Source organism: Dendropsophus ebraccatus, chromosome 10, assembly GCF_027789765.1.
Source record: "Dendropsophus ebraccatus isolate aDenEbr1 chromosome 10, aDenEbr1.pat, whole genome shotgun sequence".
NCBI classification, from domain to species: domain Eukaryota; kingdom Metazoa; phylum Chordata; class Amphibia; order Anura; family Hylidae; genus Dendropsophus; species Dendropsophus ebraccatus.
In genome coordinates, this window is record NC_091463.1 from 26,513,095 (window position 1) to 26,538,192 (window position 25,098).

At 43.2% G+C, this 25,098-nt stretch overlaps 2 protein-coding genes across 3 annotated transcripts in view; both read left to right on the forward strand.

The window, feature by feature from the left end:
* Window positions 1-25,098, forward strand: part of RABGAP1 (RAB GTPase activating protein 1) — a 122,454-nt gene that overhangs the window by 52,469 nt on the left and 44,887 nt on the right. The window contains exons 1-4 of one of the 2 annotated variants that reach the window (XM_069942858.1): window positions 4,733-4,753; window positions 23,046-23,159; window positions 24,646-24,720; window positions 24,955-25,080. In XM_069942858.1, coding sequence (XP_069798959.1) covers window positions 24,955-25,080 — 126 coding nt within the window. In that variant the 5' untranslated portion in view covers window positions 4,733-4,753; window positions 23,046-23,159; window positions 24,646-24,720. Of the gene's footprint in view, window positions 1-4,732; window positions 4,754-23,045; window positions 23,160-24,645; window positions 24,721-24,954; window positions 25,081-25,098 lie in introns of those variants that run through there. The other variant, XM_069942857.1, reaches the window with a different exon arrangement.
* On the forward strand, window positions 4,675-6,545 carry GPR21 (G protein-coupled receptor 21). The gene is made up of 2 exons (XM_069942859.1): window positions 4,675-4,753; window positions 5,184-6,545. Exon 2 carries the CDS (start codon window positions 5,272-5,274, stop codon window positions 6,523-6,525), a length of 1,254 nt encoding a protein of 417 aa, XP_069798960.1. The 5' UTR covers window positions 4,675-4,753; window positions 5,184-5,271; the 3' UTR covers window positions 6,526-6,545.

Here is a 25,098-nt window from a genome sequence, read left to right on the forward strand (position 1 = left end):
TTTTTATTACATCCCCTGCCCCCCTGGGATTTTTTTAGATGTGGCCCAGAGTTCACCTTTAATAGTTTTAGCAAAATAAAAAACGTATATGATTGTATAAGTTCAGTACTGTTGTTACTGTATCAGCCTGCAGGATAAAGTTGACGTGCCAGTTTTAGTGTGCAGTAAACCACACCAAAAACACCCAAACAATAATGTTCTACTACAAGAACATTTGCCCCCTTCTATCTCTGCTTTCGTGGACTCCTCTTTACTGCACGCTCCCAGGAATAAGTAAGGCTTTGTTCAGTTGTACAATAAGTTCCTTTTTAGTAGAGTCATAAAGTTGTTTGTAAAATTTACGGTCCTCCTATAGTGAATGACATAGCTATCTGCCGGTGACACTTGGCATTGGGTTTGGTTATATAACCAGATTGACCAATCTCACTCTGCGCTCATGATTATAGTTTACAGAACGTTTCTCCACAATCCCTGACTCTATTCTGCCGCAAGCCGAGCAAGGTTAATACGAAATTGGGGGTTTGAGTATGCGACTTCCACCCCTCCACTCCTCTCCTCCATCGCCCGTCATTTCTCCTGTCAGAGGTGTAATGTAATAGTATAGCCGCACACACCGGTGCCCACCTGATTACATAGCAGCCGGCAGGTCTCCACATAATTACTAGAGGTTCTTGTATTATTATATCCCATCTATGTTATTATTGGTATGGGATATAGACTTGTAGCTATGTTGCTGACTGCAGAGGAAACAAGACATGTATAGGCAGGGCTGAGTACTGGGGAGGAGTGCGTTATATAGAGACATGATACTTCTATAGCCTGGAATAATCCGGTCCCTGAATTCTGCTCTAGATTTGGTGGATGTGATGTTGGCGAAATGCAATAAATTCCGCTTACATTGTATAGAATGTAAATGAAGGTATATAAGCACCAGCTATTACTGCTGTATATTGGAGGCAGTAGTGGGGAGGAGATCCTTGTGCCGTCGGCGGTGGCTAGAGCTCTGAAGCCTGCTGACTGCTATCCTGCTGTGACAAAGCATTAGTTATAGGGCACTGAAATATTAATGCCGGGATCTTTAAGTAAAAAGCACTGGCTGGGGCTGTCATTGCTCATGCTACAGTCACCTTGATGTCCCTCTCCGATGCACATTGAAGGGCTCAAAGATTTAAAGCTGAAGCTACGGTTTAATGTGTTGCTTCGGATGCATGTCTGTGTGTGTTAATAGATTGGTAGAAGATGATGTAATTCTAGGTCTGCACTTCATATATTCCAGATTATGTATCTGCATGATTTGTAATTGTCAGGGTAATGCCAACATCTCATCTACATATCTAATTTTACATCTTGGCTGAGAGGGGAACGAGAGAAAATCTGCAAATGGTTCGATTCAATGATCTCTTCACAAAGAAGTGGAACTTCATTCAATTCGTAATATATTCCAGAGATGTAAAATCTTCACTTTTGTCCTGTCTTAACAAATTTTGAGGCCAGTTGCCCGGGTCCTTGAGGCAATATACTACCATTTGGTATGTTGTATACATAAGCTGTTGCAAAACTACAATTCCCATCATTAACATTGGCTGTCCAGACATGATGGGAATTGCAGTTTTCCAACAGCTAGAGGGCTGAAGGTTCCCCATCCCTGGTGTACGTCATGAGTCGAAAGTCTGGAACAACTTGAATATTGGTAACATTATTTGATCAGTCTGGTGTCCATGATGAGCGTTTGCCCCTCTGTCAGTAGATTATGATGGGGTCAGGCCCCATTTGCATCAAGTTTTCATCACCAGCACACATTGGCAAAAAGGTATTCTGACACACACAGCACAACACCCCATTGACTTTGAGACCAAACAAGTTGCCTTTAAAACTTAATAGTGTACCTGTATACGTATCTTCATCCTAAAATGCAGTGTGAATTGAGCCTTAAAGCAAATTGTTATTGATATCTTTCCAGTGGTGTCGCCAGCTTGGTAGGTGGTCAGAGGGGACCACCTACCAAGCTGGCGTCACCACTGGATAGATATCAATAAAAAATACTTGTATCTGTGTTCATTTATTCAGGCTGTTTACAATGTCAAAGAGGCATGGCCTAGTGTCTCCTGGGCCCGAGCACCGCAGTGCTGTCGTTTTTGCAGTTTTTGCATAGAATTAAAATTCCCTTCATTGAGGACACGAGGGGCACTGTTTCTGGAGGAAAGCGGATTTTTTTTTGTAAATCTGGTTAACCCCTTTAAATGCAAGAGTGTTGGATTGGTGTCAGATTTTGGTGCAGATTCTGTCAGTCACGTGACTGGACCATTACAAATTTTTATAATGGCACAGGATTTGGCTTGTGGTAAAGTTGTCCCTGGTATACATGTCTGATCCTTTGCATGAAATTTGATTGCAAGCTCCTTGTAGCAGTTATGCGAATAAATACATTATCTGTGCGAATCTGCTCCAAATTAATAAAGGTTTTTTTTTCTGTAAATAAACATTTAGAATGTTATTTGATGCCGATTTTTTTCATTTTTTTTAGCAAAAATGCTAAAGGCCCTATTCCACCAACAGATCTGACGAAAGATTATCTGCCAAAGATTTGAAGCCAAGCCCAGGAGTGGATTTGAAAAGAGGAGAAATCCAGTCTTTCCTTTATGACCTGTTCTCTGTTTATAGTCTGTTCCTGGGTTTGGCTTCAAATCTTTGGCAGATAATCTGTTGTCAGATCTGTTGGTGGAATAGGGCCTTTAGGCAAGTTTTGATTGGTTGGGGTCTGTGTGTTCAGACCTCAACAGATCTGACTTCTTGCAGAAGATGGCTCCATAGACTTACTGTAGCAAGTTGGGGAGTGAAGCCCTCCAGCAATCTGGGGATCTGAACACGCAGACCCTGACCGATCAAATCTTTTGTCAGTAACGGTTTGAAGGGACGCACAGCTTGTTACAAAACGGCTAGAACGCTTTACATTTAGATCACATCTCTTCTTATTTTTTTATTTTTATACAAATCATATGAAGCTGCGTGTCCTTCAGATTCTCAGTTGTTGTGGGTCTTGAGCAGCGTGGAGAATTGATGCAAAATGTGTGCCAGCCAATTGTATAACTCTCATGATACAAAGACTAACATTTATTTACTAAAATAGGAACATCTCTTTAATTTGGCATTTTCTGCTAGTAATATAGTAAACTCCTCAATGTCCTTAAGTTGCTCAGAATCATCTTTATTTCTTAGTAATATATATTTCCGGCTAAATTGGGTGGAGTTTATCGGCTTTGGTAATAGGTCACACAGGCAGTACCCCAGCTTTATGGCATAAATAAGATGTTGTTTTTTTTTCCTTCCTACTTCCGCATCTACTGGCGTTCGGACAATGTCTGTTTATCCACTTATCAGCACATCCTGACCCGTGCCCAGCCAGTCTCTGCATAGACAGGTCACCAGGTAGATACACTCACAGCCAACTCCTGAGAGCATGAATGTTAAACGTTACAAATGTTACTTATAACATATAAAAAAATAAAAGCAGATCAACCCATGTCGACCATGAGTGGGTCAGGATTTTCGAATTGTGGACACCTGGACAAGGAAGCGCTGATTAGCGGGGACTGGACATTGTTGGAGCAGTAGTGGCGGGGAATTGGGCCATTGAATATTCCTTATTTTTTAAGACAGCCCAAGCCCTTTTTTTAAAAAAAACAAACAAACAAAAAAAAACCAGGCCAGACAATCCCTTTTAAAGGGGCATTACTATTTTGACAAAGTTCTCTCCAATCCTCTAACTATCTATCCTATAACTACACAGGAGGTCTGAGTGCTGGGGCCACCGGAGTCTGGAGAATGTGGACCCCAGTCTGCTGTTAGAATTGAGCATGTCTGTCCCCGCTCCCAATAATCAGAACCCCTAAGATAAGCTTGTTATCCTGTGAACAGGAGATCACTTTGTCATATGGGAAAACCCCCTTGGTTCACTCAGCGTTTTTGTGTAACACGTATGTTTTACATGGGATAAAACCATATACGTTAACAGATGCTAATAATGGGTTCTGCCATTGATTTTCATATAAAAAAAATCTTGCTTTGCACGATAGTGTAGCTGACTGTGTGCAAAATAAGCAGAAAAAAATAAAATACAAAGAAAATAAAATCAACCACTCTGGAAGCAAACTGATAGTGTCCAGCTTTCCCAGGAGCAGATCTACCATAAGAAGTTGTGTTCTCTCTCCAAACATTCTGTTTGGTTTGTGCTCTGTAATACTGGATAGTTCCTATGTTTACAGTCATTTTGCAGTTTTTTTATTCTTGGTGAGGATAATTTGTTTTCCTCCTTGTAAATTATGTTGTGGCTATAAATTACAGCCAATAATATAAGGTGCAGTGTGCCGTTTTGTATCCCCTCCTTGGTATGTCGTATATATCCTGTATCTCTGTGCTCGGAGAGTCCTCCGCTGTGCCTTCTGCAATGACCTTTTAAGAGTCTGCAATATATTCTCAGCATAATAAGGCTTGTCTGATCTCTGTGGTCCCGTCATACATCTAGATCCTATATTGCTCTGCAATCGTGCCTCCCCTGTGCCTGCAGTCCCTGTGTCTGGGTGCTGTAGTGCAGGCTGGGATCCTGGCTGATCTTGGCAATACATGAGAGGGAGGAGGAGAGGAGGGTTTGCAGAGGACCACACTCACAAAGACATTCTCTCCATTCTGCAGCAAAGTGAGCTGCAGTCCTTCTGCGGGACTTCCTACAGAGCCGGTGACTTCTGCCTATTATCAGGTAAATAATCTGCCGCCGGGGGTGTCTGAGCTTTTATTGCTCCAGTATCTGCAGTCAGAATGTTACTTAATCTGCATGAAACCGACTAGGACTATTTGCCGGTGTTAGACTTGAATGCTTGTGAATAGGCAGAGATATAGGGCAGTGCCATCCTGTGTCCTATACAATCAGGTGTCCTTAATTCTGTGTCCTAGAAGAAAGCTGCAGTGGAGGGGAGCGCAGGGCTGCAGATGCAGAGCTCCTAAATGTCACTGCATCTTATTCTGGATAGCCTCATATTATTGCTGTGTGTGCTGCATGTGTCCATAAATCCACAGATAATAGGACGGTAAGCATGGATGTGTGTGTGGTGGAGGGGTTAGACCGTAAGCACAAGGATGCAGTGATGGGCTGGATACTGTACAAACATTGTCACATTCTCTCCTCTCAGCGGCTCTGATGTCTTGTGTGGAAGCGTAGCGATGGAGTGGGATTGCCTCGGATAGAGGACAGAGAACCCACATGACCCCAGCTTCCTGATGACTGCACCTTTTTATCCCAAGCTCCTTCCCCGAGCTTTTTCTCCTCTCTTTCTAACATGGCAGGAAATTGGCACAGCGTTGTTCTTCAGTGAAGTTAAAGGCAGTCCACACTGCAGACGCAGCACAGCTGGAGTCACCGTGGGGTTCGCTGAAGGACGGCACAGACGCAGGCATGATTCTGATATCTTCGGAGATCTAAAGATGAACTCTTCCCTTGAAGGAACTAACAGTAGCAGTCTTTTTTGCCTTTTGGGTGTGGGGTCTCATGAAGCCATTCCTGTTTGCCTCCTGGAAGTGGGGATCATCATCTTTTTGACTGTTCTCATCATCTCCGGCAATTTGATAGTCATTTTCGTCTTCCACTGTGCTCCCCTACTGAACCATCACACCACTAGTTACTTCATTCAGACCATGGCCTATGCCGACCTCTTGGTTGGAGTCAGCTGCTTGGTACCATCCTTTACTCTGCTTCATAGCACCGACCTCCTTCCAGAACAGATCGTATGTAAAATGTTTGGCTATGTTGTGTCCGTCCTGAAGAGTGTCTCCATGACATCATTGGCTTGCATCAGCATCGACCGCTACATTGCCATAACCAAACCACTCACGTACAACACATTAGTCACCGCCTGTAGGCTACGTTTTTGCATCCTCTTGCTCTGGATCTACTCGTGTGCTATCTTCCTGCCATCGTTCTTGGGATGGGGAAAACCCGGATACCACGGAGATGTATTTCAGTCGTGTGCGGACTCCTGGCCCACCAGCGCCTACTTCACTTCTTTCATTGTGGTGATGTTATATGCCCCGGCGGCTACGACTGTTTGTTTCACGTACTTCAATATTTTCCGCATCTGCCAGCAGCACAACAAGGAGATAAACGATAGACGCGTCCGTTTCAGCACCACCGACAGCGAACCCTCCCAGGGACAGCCCAGTCCGGAGAAGCGCTACGCAACCGTTCTTTTCCGCATTACCAGTGTCTTCTACATCCTCTGGTTGCCCTATATCATCTACTTCCTCCTGGAGAGCTCCAGGGTCTATTCCAATAAGACTGCCTCCTTTCTCACAACCTGGTTGGCCATCAGCAACAGTTTCTGCAACTGCGTCATCTACAGCATGTCTAACAGTGTTTTCCAGAAAGGTCTCAAGCGTCTTTCTGGGGCCATTTGTGCTTCTTGTTCCAGGCGAGGCGAAGGTCCCGATGGTACAGGTACTGCGCCTAAGAGACCCACGGCTGATGACAATCCTTAATTATGTTAGTACCACTAGTACACTAGAAAACGTGTTCACAGTATTAAAGATTATCGGCCTCCAACGGGAGCATTGGAGCAGCATCAGTGATGCCAGAGTCTATCTAGTGCTTTAGTCCCATTGTGGACCCAACATGTAGCTGCAATAAATGGTGTCATAATCTTACTGGAGCTTGTGGCTCTTCTCGTTTTCGGACTCATTATCACCTAGGATCGAGTCATCTTATGATTTTGCCACATTTGTGTCTCTATAGCGAGTTCCACAATCTTGAGGATGCATCGATGCCTTCAGAAGCGGAAACGTTACCGCCAAATGGTGCGCGCGCGTGTGTACTCTGCTGTCTCCGAACAGCGCCAAATGTTTGGATTGCCACGTGGGTTGTTAAAGGAATGGATTGTACTTCTTAGACTTGTTAGAGCCGCGGGAGCTCTTTAAACATACGGGACCCCCGTCTATTAAGGAACCCATCACACAGAGTCCGTCTCTTGTACTATAGTTGCAGTTTTATTTTGTTACATGCAATAGTTAGTTTGGTTCCGGGGGAAAAAAATTTAATGCAATATTTTTCTAAGTGGAAGAAAATAATATATTATTGATATTTAAATCGTTGACCACTGGAATTTTTTTTAAGTGTAATTTAAGAATGTTTTTGCTTAACGTGTTTGTAATAGTCGTATGTTAGGGCGGTCACATGATGTGTTTTCTACCCTTTTAAAGTTTGTCTGGTACCTGTAGCTTGGAGAGTCTATTTGTGGGCCGAACCAGTACGTCAGCCCTCAGTCTGCTAGGACATTGCTCAATGCCTAATACGTACGAAGCCTGAATTCTTCATCCCATTTCCCAGCAGACTGAGGCCAGTGTATCCAATAATATAATACAGCCTTCAATGTATCTAGATGCCAGGTATGCTTTAAATGGGGCAAAGGACACACTGCGACTTATCAGCCGTTGCCGTACTACATCCTGACCGTTACACGTTGGGAGTAGTAGTGCAGCACAGGCTGGAAGGTCGCAGCCTGCACTTAGTCTTCTTGTAACACTTTTGCCTTGCAAGTTCTCCTGGCAGTAAAACTGTTAACGCTGTGATGTCCCATACATAATGAATGTATTGTTTAGACTGTATAAAATGCAAAGCAAAAAAACATTGTCTCTGACACTGTTATTGAATAATGCTTTTTGAAAGATTTGCTCAATTCACATACAGACTTTATTCTGAGGACCATACACTATGTGGGGGGGGGGGGGGGGGGATTTGGAATAATATATAAAAAAAAAAGTTATGGTTTGTGTCTGTGCCCCCAGCCCCTATTAGTTAAGTTGCCATCAATTTTTATTTTATGCACTTAAAAGATTTTTACAGTTTCCAACACATGTCGCGAGGATTCAACAAAAGTTTGTGTACCATATCACTGCTGTGGGATGTTTCGGTCATTAAAGACAGTTATCAACATGGTATACTGTGCTCATGAGTTTTTGGAGACACCACAGGCGGCCGGAGCCATCACCCATTCCAATCCAGTTCTCCCAAAACTCATGAGTACAGTATACCATGTCGATCACTGTCTTTAATAACCGCAGTTATATGGTACACTAAAACTTTTGTTGAATCCTTGGAAACTGTAAAAAAAAAAAAACTTTTAAGTGCATAAAATAAAAATAAAAAAATTGATGGCAACTTAACAAATGGTGTGCAATTGATATTTCTCTATTTCTGACAATTGCTTCTACTGGCACCCCCTGCTCTGAGTGCGCAGACATAGCATTAATTATAAAGCCCCTATTACACAGGAAGGTCAGAGCTCGCTTACTCCCTGTTCCCCGCTCACTGACAGCGCTATTACACGTAAGCGGGTAAGTGCGGGGATGGGGGCCCGCAGGGAGCTGCAGGGGTGGGCTCCCTGGACGACCTTTAAATTGTGTGGGAAGCCCATAGGAAATAGCGACAGTCTGCTGCCGCCGCTCCTGTTGCGTGGAGCGACGGCATCAGATCGTTGCTATCGTTTGTTTTCTAATGTGTTGGAAGACGTCGTTGACGTTGTGCATGTCCGCTGATCGTTGCCTTCTATTACACAAAGTAATGGCCGATAATCATTTTGTGTAATAGAGCATTAAGTTGGCTTCATCTGTTCCTACGAGAATAATAATAACTAATGTCAATCCTGCTTCATGTCTTATTTAGATTTTCATTTCAGGGGAAATGCTATGTAAAATTGGTGTCTTCACCCATGGCACCATATTTTATTGTCCAGATCTATTTAAAATTAGGAACTTACAAAAAAAAAACAAAAAAACATTTAGTTAGATGTCTACAGTATTTATGCACACAAATGTATCCACCCTATTAGATCCAGGAGACACATGGTACCTCCTAAGGTTTTCCTAAGCTGCTGAACTGCTGCAAGCTGGAATATCCCCTCACTCCTCCGATCCTGGACCCTGCTTGGAGATCAGCATCCAGCTGTGACTGTCAATCAAGCAAGGATAAGGATGGCAGGGGGAGCAAGGAGGGATTCAACCTTGTAGCATTTTAGGAGCTTGGAAAAGCCTCCCTCACACTCTACACTGGAAAATAAAAACAATTTTCTATATTATGGAAGCATAGACAGATATCTGAATGGTACCATGTGCCTCTTATCACCTAACAGCTACAGTATCTAACAGTGTCAGCCGTTGAAGAAAGCGACGGTCTGCTGTTACACAGAGCAACGTGGAGCAGACTGTCGCTATTGTTATCAGGATTTTAGAACTTGCTAAAGGCAATGATCAGCCCAACTTATTGTTGCCTTTTGAAAGGAGCTATTACACCTAACAATTATTGTCTGGAACGGCTGGTAATCAGCCAAGTACAGACAATAATCGTTTGGTGTAATAAGACTTAGAATTATTTGGTGGCCCCATAGAAAATGAATAAGGCACTGGCCACGCATCAGTGGTGTGCTCCATTTATTGCAAGGACAATTTTGTCTCCATTCTCAGAACTGGTGGGGTCCGCTTGTTATGCCCTATCTTGTCGGTAAGAGATGACATCTTGAGATTGGAATACCCCTTTAGGGTACAAACCCACTTGCCGGATCCGCAGCGAGTCCTCTTGCTGGGTATTTGCAGCGAGACTCGCTGCGGATCCCGGCCCTATTCTTTCAATGGCAGACAAAATCGCAGCAGGGGTGTACATCCCTGCTGCGAGTCTGTCCCCAGCCCGCCCCGTTAACCCCCCGGCCACCGGAGCATATACTTTACCTGATCCTGGCTCCGGCGGTTCCCGATGTCTTCAGCAAGCCGGAGCCGGGATCAGGTAAAGTATATGCTCGCTCCAGCCGCCCGCCCGCAGCCCCGGCCGCCTGATCACCCCCCCCACAGCCCCGATTGTGGGTTTGTACCCTTAAGATATTTCTTATTGCATAGGCTTGTAGCATCACTTAGGATTTTCTAACATTTGCCTGTATTAATAATGTTCTATGGAGCGCTGACATTCCCAACACTTATGTGAACCTTACAGAAGCCAATGGTTCCAATCCTAAGTAAGTGGGATCCAGTGGCACTCTTGTCCATCATGCAGAGGAACCAGCACTAAAACCAAGATTGTTTTACATTATAGTTAAACATTCATAGCCAGTCCTGCTGTTGTTCCATCTATATCTTTGTATAGGAGGTGCTTTTAGGCTATATTCACATAATGTTATGTAAGGGAGCTCTCAGGATCTGGACTCCGTTACCTATGGGAGACCAAAGGGTTTCTATTCTGACACCAAAGGGGAGATTTATCAAACATGGTGTAATGTGAAACTGGCTCAGTTGCCCCTAGCAACCAATCAGATTCCACTTTTCATTCCTCGCGGAATCTGATTGGTTCTACTTCATACCAGTTTGATAAATCTCCCCCTAAATGTATACATACAATCTGCAAGCATCATGTTATAGAACAGAAGAAGCTGAGTAGATTGATATACTGACTTTTTTACCAAAAAATTATATATAACTATTTAGCGTATTTAATCCTATGTTCTGAGTCATTGAGTAAGCCCCCGTCCACTTAATAGCGCAGAACACAGGTTTATATGTATAAATTACAAGTGACTTATATATTTTATAAATCCAAATATTAATCTGCTCTGCTCTTCCTGTTGTGTAACGTGCATCAGTTTTAATAAATACCAAACCATTAGAGAGGAGCAAATTTACACTCAGATTTAGATATAAGAATGTAAAAGATTTTTTTTTCTTTGAACACAGCCGGTGTTGTCAATTTTGGTCTTTTTATGTTCTTGTTTACTTTTTATGTTCTTGTTAACTTTACTTTTACCAGCAGTATGCATGTGGCTTCATTCACACATGATGTTATGTGTTGTCATTTTTTTTTTTTTTTAAATCCATACAGTGTATATTCTTAGAAAGATTCCAAACAAATTGAATGTGCTGTTTTTTGTGAATGTGTTTATAGTAGTCGTATGTTAGGGGAGGCGTATGTCTTGTCTCATTAGTTTAGAGAATGTATTTGCGGACTGAACACGAACAGAAACCTTGGTCTGGGACAGGTGAATGGAAGGAAAAAACTAAAATATTTGCCTATCCGGTATTTCCATAAAAATTGCAAGATATCCAGTTTCTGATTGTGAATGTGTTCAAGCTGATCTCCGGTCTCCCCTTTGCGCTGTTTTGTATGGCTGTTACTTGATCAGCATTTCTGTGGTGGTGGTTTAGTTGCTTTTTATTTATAATCCTTGAGCTGTTGCTGTAATAGAAATCCACTCTTCACTGACTTTATGATCTCCCATCTATACAGAGCAGGTAGAGCAGTGTACAGCATGGGGGAAAGTCGCAGATCATCCTTCCTTTCCTTGTCACATTGAACATGTAAGGCCTTATTCCACGGGCCGACTGACAGTGCTCGTTTGCTCCTCGTTCCCCGCTCGCTGCTGCCGCTATTCCACGAGGCAGCAGCAAGCGGGTGAGTGCGGGGGGGCTGCCCGGGTGATCACTAGATCGTCCAGGCAGCCCATAGCATACAGCAGCGGTCTGCTGCCGCCACTCCTATTCCACAGCAGCAGATCGTCGCTGTAGGAGTCGTTTGTCTTTCAACATGTTTGAACGATGTCGGCTGATCGTTGCCTTCTATTCCACGGGACGATTATCGTCGATTGCGGGCGATAATCGTTCCATGGAATAGGGCCTGTAGTCTGGTCTGAATAGGGAGGATCTGAGAAAACTGATATATAACATTGTTAAAAAAGAGTCAGGAGACGAGTGGGTGGACCTATTGTACTGTAGTGACTGACAGCTGTCCACCTACTGGACTCTTCGGGCCCTATTACACGGGACGATTATCGTGCACAAAATCTTTATATCGTCTTAATTTAAACGATGATCGTTCTGTGTAATTGCAGGCAACGATCAATAAATCGCTTGTATGTCGTTGATCATTGATTTAGATCTGAACCTAAAATTATCGCTAATCGTTCTCTGTAATTCCACATTCGTTCGCTCAAGTTCCGCATTTTTTCACTAATTGTTCAGTGTAATAGCTCATTATTCCTTCTGATCCCAGAAAAACAATGAACAAACAATCGCAATAACGATCATAGTAACCATAATAACTAATGCCGCATTTACACGGAACAATTATCAGTCGTATTTTTGCAATAACGATCATAACTAACGATTATCGCTTTGTGTAATATGGTGAACGATTTCAGGTTAACGATAAACTTTCTCGTTTGTGATTGGTTATCGTTAGTCCTTAATCGCTAAAAATCGCTCTGTGTAATAGGACCCATTTTCAGAAATGCTATATATATTACACATCACCTTAGCTGCTCCTGCCCTGTAGCGTGATGCCCGTGGATTGGACTGCATTTTCATGGTGACAGGTTCCCTTTGCTCCAAGTATAGATACTTATTAGGCTAGATTCACACCTTGTTTTTGACCCTACGTCAGGCTATAGGTCAGAAACTTTTCAAAAAGGGGTGCCGACACACAGCTCGACTTTTTGTTTTACATAGTCATATTGGGGGAGATTTATCAAACATGGTGTAAAGTGAATGTAACATCACAGAACTGTAAGAATAGATGTTCTGGAATTATTGTTTACTAAAACAGACAGATCCGGAGAGGTCGGGGCTCCCCTAACATGCTCTGTAGATCCATGCATCCGCGTATGTGTGAATCTGCGGGCTGCCATCATGTATTGGTATTGGCACTACTGTGTCATTGAAGTCCGTCGAAAATGTAAACACTATCATCATATTGATACATGATGCTGGGCGTTCCTTTTGCCGCCTGCAACTTCACGCTCTGCCTCCCAAGTATGTTGTGTCACTTTTATCCCATATTAGTAAACCTGGGAGGGTTGTTCTCAGGTAATAGTGGATGTCAGAAAATCCCTGTTAAAGGGGTTATCCAGCAAAAATCTTTTTTTTTTTCTTTTTTTAAATCAACGTTTTCAGAAAGTTAGGTAGATTTGTAATTTACTTCTATTTAAAAATCTCAAGTTTTCCCATACTTATCAGCTGCTGTATGTCCTGCACTAAGTGTGTTTTTTTTTTTTTAGTTTGACACAGTGCTCTCTGCTGCCACCTCTGTCCATGTCAGGAACTGTCCAGAGCAGGAGAGGTTTTCTATGGGGATTTGCTACCGCTCTGCACAATTCCTGTCTCGGACAGAGGTGGCAGCAGAGAGCACTGTGTCAGACTGGAAAGAAAACAACATTTCCTGCAGGACATACAGCAGCTGATAAGTATGACAAGGCTTGAGATTTTTTAATAAAAGTAAATTACAAATCTATAACTTTCTGACACCAGTTGATTTGAAAGAAAAAGATTTTAGCTGGATAACCCCTTTAAACCTTCTGGAATAATGTAGGGTGGAGTTTACCTCTGGCCTTATCTGAGCTATTTTTTCCAACCCTGGCAGGTTTGATCCTCAGACTATGAGAACAAGTCATGTCAGGATGCTAATAATTTCGGAGAAGGTGGTCATTATGTGGACGGGGGTTAGTAATCCTCTGATGATACGCTGTCGGCAGCCATTGTAGGCCGGGAGCGTCTTCTTTTCCCACAATCCTTCATGTTCTCATATCTTATTAACATTCCATAATGCAGAGAAAAGTTGACCACACGGTTTTCATCTGATTTATTTTCTTCTTTTCCGCACAACGTTACATTATTGCCAAAGAACACTGAAGAAACTCGCCTGTGGGGCAACATCAGCCTTAAAAGGAAGAAATGTCTGAGGAAGCCAATTTCACAGGGGACGCTTTTATTTTTAGAAGCAAACTCTATGGATAAGAGGATCTGCTCCCTATACCAGCACACTGCATGTGACCGCCCAACAAGAGACAGCCCTATTTACTCCGACCTGTTTCTATAGGAATTCATAACAATCGGCGCTCGGGGTTAATTGTCCGTTTGTTATAGACGGACAAATAGAAATAAAGTCTGAACCGCAGACAAAACCCGGAAGTGGAGCTGATCTAAACAAAGTGTGGTGGAGAGTTTTATGTTTAGTCTCTGCCAGCCAGAAAGGGTCGGGCTACTAAATATAATTCTTACATGAAGTAGGGCGGCGTGTAGCTGGCGCACTTATTGTATTACCACTAAGTGATGGGCGCTTCATCATCATCATCATCATCATCACGTGTAAACAGTCACTAGTTAGTAATGGAGAGGACGGCTTCACACAGCTGCCCAGAATAGAAAGGAACTCCTGCATTGTGTTTTTTTTTTTTTTTTTTTTTAGATTATAGTTTCATATTTTATGCATTTTTATATGACTTTAAGTATACAGTTGTTTTATAATGATTTTACAGATCCATGTGCGGGCAATACTTCCAGGGAAGGAGCCTGAGAAAGACAAGACCTTGGTGCCGCCATCCCTTTACACTTCACAGCAGGATCCAGCCTCCTGCTGTGCTTTGGGGTCATGTAGCACAGCCCTGTTTAAAGGGGTAGTCCCATGTCAGGCTGTTATTCTCTACCCACAGGATGAGAAGCTGATGGGGGGGGGGGGGGGGGGACGGGACATTTACCAACCCTGAGAACGAGGACAAAATTATCCCCAGAATGGTGGGTGCACAGCCAGTGCTCAGACATTGCAGAGTTCAGCAAGAAGTGGTGATTGGTGACCCTATAGAAAATAAGTGGAGCATTGGTTACTGGCAGTGGCAGTGCACACCTTTTATTCAAGGGTCTCAACAGTCCAACTCCTGCCGATCACCTTTTTATCCCCCTCATTGATCATCTTCTGATTGGCGCCATGCTGCAGTATTGCTGTGCAGAGGGTCACTGGGTGATGCTGTACAGGGAAAAACTAAATCAGCATTGTGGTCCCTTCATTCTTAGGATCAGTTTTGGTCCCAAAGGTTAAAGCGACTCTGTACCCACAATCTGCCCCCTCCTAACCACTTGTACCTTCGGATAGCTGCTTTTAATCCAAGATCTGTCCTCAAATCTATTTGGCAGGTGATGCAGTTATTGTCCTAAAAAACAACTTTAAATCTTGCAGCCCTGTGTCCTAGAGTACCTGTGCCCTAGGCTTGCACCTCCCCACTTTCCTCACCATCAGGAATGCCCTGGGGAGGTTTTTTTTCTAGTCATAACTTGTCAGAACACTGTACAGGTGCCTTAATGATCCAGCACATGTGCAGTGTTCAGACATGCCTGGGGCATTGCTAATGATGAGGAGGGACGGAGAGGTGGTGCAGGCCTAGGGCATGGGTAGTCTAGGCCACGCCAATTTGACACAGGGCGGCAAGTTTAAAAGTAGTATTTTTAGTATAATAACTGCATTACCTGCTAAACGGACCCCAGGACAGATCGTGGATTAAAAGCAGCTATCCGAAGGTACAAGCATTTGTGGGGGGCAGATTGTGGGTACAGAGTCGCTTTAAACACCCACCGATCTACAGTGGTGGCATTTCCAAGCAATTCTCAATCATTTGATGAAATTGAAAGAAGTCTCTGGTGGATTAATTGTAGAAAAAAAATATTTCTAAATAATTTATTTTGCATACATTACATAATAAGACTGGGGAATTATTTAACAGGTTATTTAGTGTGAAACATTAGCAGTATAAAGGAATTTAAAAAAAGAAGGCTATCATTTGTGTTCATGCAATAAATAAATGATATACAGTAAATATCAGATTTATATAATTGGCCCAAATTTACCAATCTACCTAAAATACTATAGCTGAGCTGTGAGCTGGCTGTTATGGTTAAAGTTATTGCTGCTGAAATGTTAAATGTAGCTGGTCATTTAAAGGGGTTGTACACCAAAAAAAAATTTCTTTCAAATCAACTGCTGCCATAAAGTGCCAGAGATGTGTAATTTACTTCTATTAAAAAATGTCAAGCCTTCCAGTACTTATCAGCTGCTGTATGCCCAGCAGGAAGTTGTAATATTTCCAGTCTGGAGAGCAGGAGAGGTTTTCTATGGGGATTTGCTGCTGCTCTGGACAGTTCCTGACATGGACAGAGGAGGCAACAGAGAGCACTGTGTCAGACAGGAAAGAAAACACCACTTCCTGCAGGACACACAGCAGCTGATAAGTACTGGAAGACTTAAGATTTTTTTAATAGAAGTGAATTACAAATCTCTGCCACTTTATGGCACCAGTTGATTTGAAAGAAAAAAAAATTGGTGAACAATCCCTTTAATGGTGCGTTCACACCTACAGGGTCTGCAGCAGATTTGATGCTGTGTTCAGTTATTTAAATGAAATCGGCTGCAGAAAATCAGCTGCAGATCCTGTTGGTGTGAACGCACCATAAAAGTGTTTTCTGATTATTATAGAATTTCCTACAGGCTGGAAACCAAGGTTAAAAGAAAAAAAAATAATATATGGCTCTATACCTGCCATTTCAATGTGAACAGGTACAATGGTCAGTCAAACCAGAATCCCCTTCTATAGAAAGTGCCCCTCATCTGTTGTCAGCTTTTTGGTGGTCATGGCATGGTCTGAATTCTGGACTAAATTATTTTTACCCTCTGCACTAAAAAAATCTGCGTTGTGTGAATTTGTACTAATAGTCTAAACACGGTCATGGACCCTTTCTATGGAAAGTTTTCATACTTCCTCATTATTTTTTCATCAGAATCCATTGTCCATTCTTCCTGTTACATCTGCTGCTCATGAGGATTATCCCCACACGTTGCAGCCTGGTAGCATACGTCTCACCAGGGTCTGGTTCCCAGCAGTGTGTCTAAAACGTTCAGTCAGGTGTAATTTTTTTATTGCACATCATTCCGCCTCTTTATATGCTGCCCCCCCATCACAGCATCACCCACGAGTGGCTGTAAAAGATCACAGGATCACCGTGAGCGTGCTGCAACTTCAATGTTTTCTTTTTAGAGAGAGGAATTTATAAGGGGCCTTGTGACGGCAGTGATAATTTTAAAGGGGGGAAACAATGAGGTCTTGCAGTTCAGTACCATGTCACTTTGAAACCCTATCCCCATAGAGGAGGCTTGCTAAAATATCTCCACCGGTAATGCTGTACCAAATAGAAGAGCTTTATGGAATTAGAAATTGGCCATTTAAAGGGGACCTCTTGACCCATATCTTCTCAAATTCTCAAATTCCCCATTAAATAACCGTCACAAATCCTTTGAGACCTCACTGGTGTGGTGTTCGCCTGGTATCTCCTGTAGAAATTTCTGAATGCATTGATTTATGAATAAATCGACAACAGGGTGTTATCTTTCATTTTAAAGAATGGGTGGACTTAGTCTAAAGTTGTCACCATTGATTCGAGAGTGCCTTACTGTTAGGGCCCTATTACACGGCCAATGACTTTCTGTAAGCAAGCGCTGATCTCGGATTACGGAGCCCATACACTGCTTAATAATCAGGCCGCAAGGGCTACACAGACATCGTTAACGATGTCCGTGCAGCCCCTGTAAAAAAAACAAAAAACCCTACTTACCTCTCCACGCTCATTGATGTTCTGCTAGCTTCAGCCCGCTCCTGGCTTTGTGTAAAGTCACAGGCCGCTAAGCCAATTCAGCCGATTATTACTAAGTGTAACAGGGCCCTTAGGGTTCTATTAGACAAAGCAATTTTTAATGATTAACAATCGCAAATGAGAGCTACAGTACCTGAAGTCGCTCACTATATTACACAGAACAATAGTTGTTAATTGGTTTACTTATGTGATCCCAGCAACTGGACAAACAATGTGTAATTACACTGAGCAGTTAGTGAACGATTAGCAAACAAATATGGAATTACAGCGAATGATTAACAACGATTTGGGTTCATGCGATACAACGACATATGAACACATTTTTTTATTGTTGCCTGCATTCACACAAAGCGGTTAGCGTTTAAGTTAGAATTATATCATTTTTCACACGATAATCGTCCCGTATAATAGGGCCCTTAGGGACATCTCCCCAGCTGGTAATACACAGTTGTCAATTAACCTTCTCCCGTCAGTAATCTGTATATATATGTTCCTACTGCACATACCCCGTGTAGTAGGAATGTATATATATGCGTTCCTGACGGAGGGGCTTCTGATGTGTGCGGGACCGCTGCAGTGAGAGCAATCCCACACACATCAGTGTGTCCGGATCACGCAGCTGCATCTCATTAACCCCTTCAACGCTGCGATCGCTATAGATCACGGTGTTTAAGTACCAAAATATAATACTAGTAAACACTAGAGTTCATGGTGCAAAAATGACACCTCAACCAGCCCTGTAGGTGGAAAAATAAAAGCCCTATGGCTCTTAGAAGGCGCTGAAGAACATTGTATTTAAGGGGTACTCCAGCGTGGGGGCACTTTAGCGCTCGGACCAGGGACGAGGTGGCCGAGGGAAAAGACGTCCACTCACCTCTCGGTTCCAGCGGCAGGTCCCGCATCGCGGCGCTCCAGTTCCCGGTTCCCGCGCTTCCGGGTGTCTGACACTGGCCCGAGACGTGAAGTCTCAGGTCCGTTCAGCCAGTCAGTGAAGGAGGCGGGATCCTGCCTCCTTCACTGAGTGGCTTAGCGGACCTGAGACGTTACGTTTTGGGCCCGCGTCAGACACCCGGAAGCGCGCGGGAACCGGGAAATGGAGCGCCGCGATGCGGGACCCGCCGCTAGAACCGGGGAGGTGAGTGGACGTCTTTTCCCAGTGCAAAAGTGCCCCCACGCTGGAGTACCCCTTAAATACAATGTTCCTCCCCGCCTTCTAAGAGACATAGGGCTTCTATTTTTCCAGTTCCCCTTTAATTTGACCCGGACATCGAAGGGGTCTGTCTTGAAGGGGTTAATAACGTTCTTGGAGAATTAGAGGAACAATGCAACTAGGGATGGTTCGAACCTGCCGAGGTTCGGGTTCGTAGGAACCCGAACGCTCGGCAGCAGATTCCCGCTGTCTGCCCGCTCTGTGCAGCGGGCGGATGCAGCAGGAGTAACGCCTGGAAAACTGGGATACAGCCTATGGCTATGGCTGTATCCCAGTTTTCCAGGCGGTCCTCCCGCTGGATCCGCCCGCTCAACGGAGCAGGCAGACAGCGGGAATCATTACCGAGGGTTCGGGTTCGCACGAACCCGAACCGAACTCTGTTCGGACCATCCCTAAGTGCAACCTATGGTTCTAAGAAGAGAGGCTTCAGCATTGTTTGATAAAAAATTGTGGATACAGTGAAACCTGTCGGGAAGACCGCAGTTCAATATACATACCAGCTAACAGATAGAAATGTTATGAAAACTAAGAGATTAAAAGAGTTTAAACAAAAAACAAACCAATCGGAATCTGCACCCAATACTACAACTTAATACAGTTAAATTCCCCTGATGCTGTATTCTTCCTGCTCTGCTGTTAATGATCTGAACACATCACAGCCTCAATGATAGTGTAGTGTTTAGAACATCAGCAGCAGAGCAAGAAGAATACGTCATCAGTGGAAGTAAACAGTGGTGACGGAGCTACACAATACCAGCGGCGGGGTGGGAGACAGAGAAAGGAGTTCAGGTTATTGTTTTTATTCCCCCCCTTCCCAGGCATATCCCTTAAATCTCCTCCGCCCGGACAGCCCTTTATCTGTATCCTGTATGGATACGCCATAAATTATATTGGTATGGATTCCCAGAAGCGAGATCTTCCAGCCAGTTGCCCCATTCAAGGGGGGTGGGGAATGAATGAATGAAGAGTTGGGGTCATCTGTGTGTCTCCCTCCATTCCCTTGTATGGTTTTTTAAGGGGTTATTGAGGACAGTTAAAAACAGCACCACCCCTGTCTTCAGGCTGTGTGTGGTATTACCATTCAGCTCCATTCACTTCATTGGAACTGAGCTACCAAACAACCACATCCAAACTGAGGACAAGAATGGTGCTGTTTTTGGAAGAAAGTGGACAACCCCTTTAGGGGATTGTCCAGCAGTACAAAAAACAAAACAGATCCCCCACACACACACACAGAAACAGGTGCTGGTCACAGACATCGAAACCAGATCTGTTGTATATCAGAGATGAAAATATCCCTTTAAATCCCTACAAAGTGCTCTGTACATGTCACAAGATGTGGGGGCCCATGGGTGCCCATAACCCAGCAGGAATAGATAAACAGACTGGGAATTTGACACAGACCCCTGTGATAATGTCCCCTGGGCATGTTGCTGTGACATGGGGTCAGGGGTCGCCTTAGCATGGATTACCCCTCACAGGGGTCAGGCTGCTCACATACACTATGATTGGCATGGATAATGCATAGGTCTATGGATAGCGATGACATGGAGAGGCCTGTCCTGTGACGTCAGCCATTGGGAGACCCTTTTGATGTTTGTTTTGATGCTTTGCTCGGCTTCACATTTCTTCTAAATGAATTTAGTTTTTGTTTTTTTTTTCCTCTGGGAATTTAATCCCGCACCAGGAGCTGATTTCACATGGCTCCTTTAAGATCTGTTTATTGCTCTCGCTATCTTCCTGCCATTCTGAGTCTGCGTTTACACAGGGTGTGTGCTCCGAAAGGGTTTCCTTCAGTTCCCACTACCCTTCAAGCTTGAGAAATTGCCCAGGGAGCCAGTTCTCACAGAAAGGTATAAAAATAGGAGGGGGTTAGCCGATGCCTATGGCACAGTGCTCAGCCCAGGCCAAGCTCTTTGTTCCAGTCATTTCTGGGTTGTTATCGCTTCCTCAAGATGGAATCGAACAGAAAGACCCACATGTGAGACTTCTGGCTGTGCTTCCTCAGAGCCGAGACTGGTCACAGTGTGCGGTGCACGTGAGGTGACGGAACAATCGCTGCTTTATGGCTGCTGTGCAGAAGCCTTTGTGTGTAGTGAGTCTTAATGCACAGTCCCTTTTAATATCTCCGCTTCTTAAGACTGCGAGGGTTTTTATGTGATTCTAAAACGCAGTTCATAAAGAAACAGACACTTAGTTAAAAGGGCAGATGTTTTATTATTGGCTTGTGTGATACAGCAGTAATTGATTTTAATTATTTATATGACTTTAGTTTACTTTGATTATTTAAAGTGTTACTGTCGGTTTTTTTTTTTTTTTTATGCACAAATCAATAGTAGAGGCGATTTTAAGAAACTTTGTAAGTGGGTTTATTAGGCAGATATGCCATTATCAGCATTCAAAAAGACTTTCCCTAGGTCTCCCCCCCCCCCCCTTCTCTCATTCACTACTCAATATTAGGAAATCTCGACTGTTTTACATCAGTCGGGCCCTGTCTGTTCTATGGAGAGGGGAGGAGGGAGATTAGTCACCAGCAGAGAACAAAGGATTACACAGCGGGACCTGTGTGAAAGCCGATATTGAGAGGTCAGTGCTGACTTCAGAGGAAATAACCTGGTTATGTAGCTGTTAATTAACTCTTTGTTGTCCTGTTTTGGTGCCTCATCTCCCTCCCACCCTCCCCTCTGCATAGAGAACAATGAAGACAGGGGGGAGAGCTTCAAACTGATTTCTGCAAAAAAATAAAAATAAATAAATTAAATGACAGTGACACTTTAAACAATCTGTCATTTTCTCACTGTTTAAATGGGCTTTCTAAGCGTTTCACAAATTGGCACTTGTAGTTAGCATTCAGTTAAGTTGTGGGTCTAAAACACCCAGATCCTATCATTATATAGAGAGAAGCATAGGGCTGTGCTCTTCATTCCCTGGCTCGCTGTCTTTTAAGTCTCTCTGCAGGAGAATTACAATGGAACCCACCTCCTGCAGCAAAACTGAGAACGCTGTGAGCTGTGAAGTAAAGCACTTAGCCATGCGCTACTTCTGTCTTATTCTAACAATCGTTGGAGGTCTGGCATGTGAACAAATCACAGGGACACTTTAAATCTAGCTTTTACGTTAAAAAATTTTTTAAGACGTTTTGGGGATTTTTTTATTTTATTATTTTTCAATTTTATTTTATTATTTTACACTTGCCACTAAGTCTAATAATAAACTGAAGGATTATTAGTGAAAGTGCCACCAGTATATGGATAAGAAGGGATCAGGGCATTCACAATATGTGAAGATCACAGCTCCCTGTCTAATGACCTCTGCACAGGTTACAGAGCATGCCTAGAACACTCTCCTATAGAACTCAGTAGGGTCCCCTCTAGTCTGTGTTATAAAACATATCTTTAAATTGCTTTTGAAAGCCAATCAACCTAGATTCCTGCACCTATAATAATGTACTAAAAGGAAAATAAACATTTAAGGGGGAAATTTATCAAACATGGTGTAAAGTGAAACTGGCTCAGTTGCCCCTAGCAACCAATCAAATCCCACCTTTCATTCCTTACTGACTCTGTGGAATCTGATTGGTTTCTAGGGGCAACTGAGCCAATTTCACTTTACACCATGTTTGATAACTCTCCCCCTATGTCCGGGTTTACATTCATGCAGCGATCCGGCAGAATTTCCTTCCAGCGCAGTAGAGAAGCACGGAAGGGTAACACATCTTTGAACTGATCTCATTCATTTCAATGGGACAGTTTAAAGCTTTTGGCATTTTAATAGTGCTGCCAGGTTGTGTTTGTTTCTATTGGGCACAAAAAAAAAAAAAGAAAATGCTATACTTACCTTGCTTACTATTCCCACCCCACACACACACACACACACACACACACACACACACACACACACACACACACACACACACACACACACACACACTGGCAGTGCACAAGCCAACACCACACACAGCAAGACACTCCCACACAATGAGATTGACTATGCAGGGACATGGGGGTAAGTATATGCTTTTTTATGTTTCTCCCCCATTCTGAGTACATTATAGTAATAAACAGCTCACAATACTTTTTTTTTTTTTTTTTTTTTTTAAAAAGGAGTCTGGCCAGTTTCATAATGTGGCATGGGAGAACATAACAAAGAAGCGTTGCTTGCCTCTCTTCGTGCCCACAATGTTCCATCTGACAGGCTTGGGACCCCGTTTAAAAGCATTCCCCTACCTGGAAAGTTTCCCCCCTGTCCCTACAGTTTGACATTTTATTTTCTCATGGCCGGACTACTCCTTTAACGCTACAGTGTTATGTGTGGGACTTTGTAGACTTATGATGTGATTTTATTTTCCCAGGAATCTCCACAGGACAGCGCCATCACACGGGATATCAACAGAACGTTCCCGGCTCATGACTACTTCAAAGATACCGGAGGAGACGGACAGGACTCTCTTTACAAAATCTGCAAGGTAATGAACCATATCAACGAAAGATGTAAAATGTAATATAAGCCTGTATTCCCATCTCCTACATTTTTGCGTATTCACTGTATATGTTTTATGGATTTAGAATTTCAGGGTTGTTTAAGGGGGTACTCGGGTGAAAATCTTTTCCTTTAAAAAAAAATGGTTTCAGAAAGTTTTATATCGATTTGTTATTTGCTTCTATTTAAAAATTTAAAGTATTCCAGTACTTATCAGCTGCTGTATGTCCTGCAGAAAAATGTTGTTTTCTTTTCAGTCTGACACGGTGATCTCTGCTGCCACCTCTGTCCACGTCAGGAACTGTCCAGAGCAGCAGCAAATTCCCATACAAAACCTCTCCTGCTCCGGACAGTTCCTGTCATGGACAGAGGTGGCAGCAGAGAGCACCATGTCAGACTGGAAAGAATACACCACTTCCTGCAGGACATACAGCAGCTGATACACACTGGAATACTTGAGATTTTTAAATAGAAGTAAATCTATATAACTTTCTGAAACCAGTTGATTTGAAAGAAAAAGATTTTCACCGGAGTACCCATTTTAAGGTGTTATCCAGGCTTAGAACAACATGAACACCTTTCTTTAGTAAACAGCACCAGTCTTGTCCTCGGTTTGGGTGTGGTATTGCATAGAACTCCTTTTCATTGAAGTGAATGGAGCTGGATTGTAATACCACACCCAACCTGAGGACAAGGATGGTGTTGTCTTTAGATGAAAGTAGCTATGTCTTTTTTAATCTTGGATAACCCCTTTAACTACATAAAGTGTATTCATTGGGCTAATCCACCAATTTCAGTGCATGGACCACCCATCACATGTGTACGGTGAAGGGCATGAGTCGCTGTATAGACCCTGTTGTTTTTAGACCATAGGTTAGTGGCGGCATCAGTCTATTTAAAGGGAACCAATCACCTAAACTACAGCTATAACGCTATGGAAATGTGCTGCAGCAGCGCCCAGCCCACTTCCCAGACGTGCTTTTTTAACTTTCCTCCCTGCCATCGGCATCTAGTCACGGTCCCCTGGGCGTTCCTCCACGTCCATTATGCCCAGGGGCGTGATTGAAACAGAATAATTAGCCTGATGTCATTCAGGGGCGTGCCGTGCATCACGTCGGCGTGCTGCAGCTTATTTCAGAAGCGTTATAGTGGTATATTTAGGGATTGGTTCCCTTTAATAACTGGAGCTTGAGCCTTCTTGGCCATTTAGAGAGGGCCATTATTTCACTCCTGCATGTAGACCCATTCATGAAGAACCTGTTGTGTTTCTGCAGATAAGACTTGAGCGCTAGCATGTGTTCATTCACTTGTATGGTATCAATCATAGAATAAATATGATAGGTTGTGGGATGTCTGCCATGTACTTATGAATAATTTGCTTTGAAAAACAGAACCACTACTGGCTATGCTTGAAGTTTATGACTTGTTTTAGGAAGTTATGACTGTCTGTCTGCTGTCATTTTTTTCCCTAGGCCTATTCTGTGTATGATGAAGAGATCGGGTATTGCCAAGGACAGTCCTTCCTTGCTGCAGTTCTCTTGCTACACGTACGTGTATTGCCGTGTTATATTCTAATGTCTCCCTGTATATCTTCTCATTCATCAGACTGGACACCATGTATTATTCAGTCCTATACTGATAGTAAAGACCTGACCTGTCATGGCCTCTGGGATAACGCTCATCTGGGATGTTTCATACAAACATGTGTCTGTGGAATAACGGTAGTGTTTATATAGAAGAGATCCGGCAGGAAGATTGCATTTTTTTTTCTACTTCCACAGATGCCTGAAGAACAAGCTTTCAGCGTCCTGGTCAAAATCATGTTCGATTATGGACTCAGGGAACTTTTCAAACAGAATTTTGAAGATCTGCACTGCAAGTTCTATCAGCTGGAGCGTCTGATGCAGGTCAGCATATAGTTTTAT

What these genes read in the sequence shown, in the direction of transcription:
- GPR21 (XM_069942859.1), top strand. Translation starts at nt 5,272, where the DNA reads ATGACTGCACCTTTTTATCCCAAGCTCCTTCCCCGAGCTTTTTCTCCT.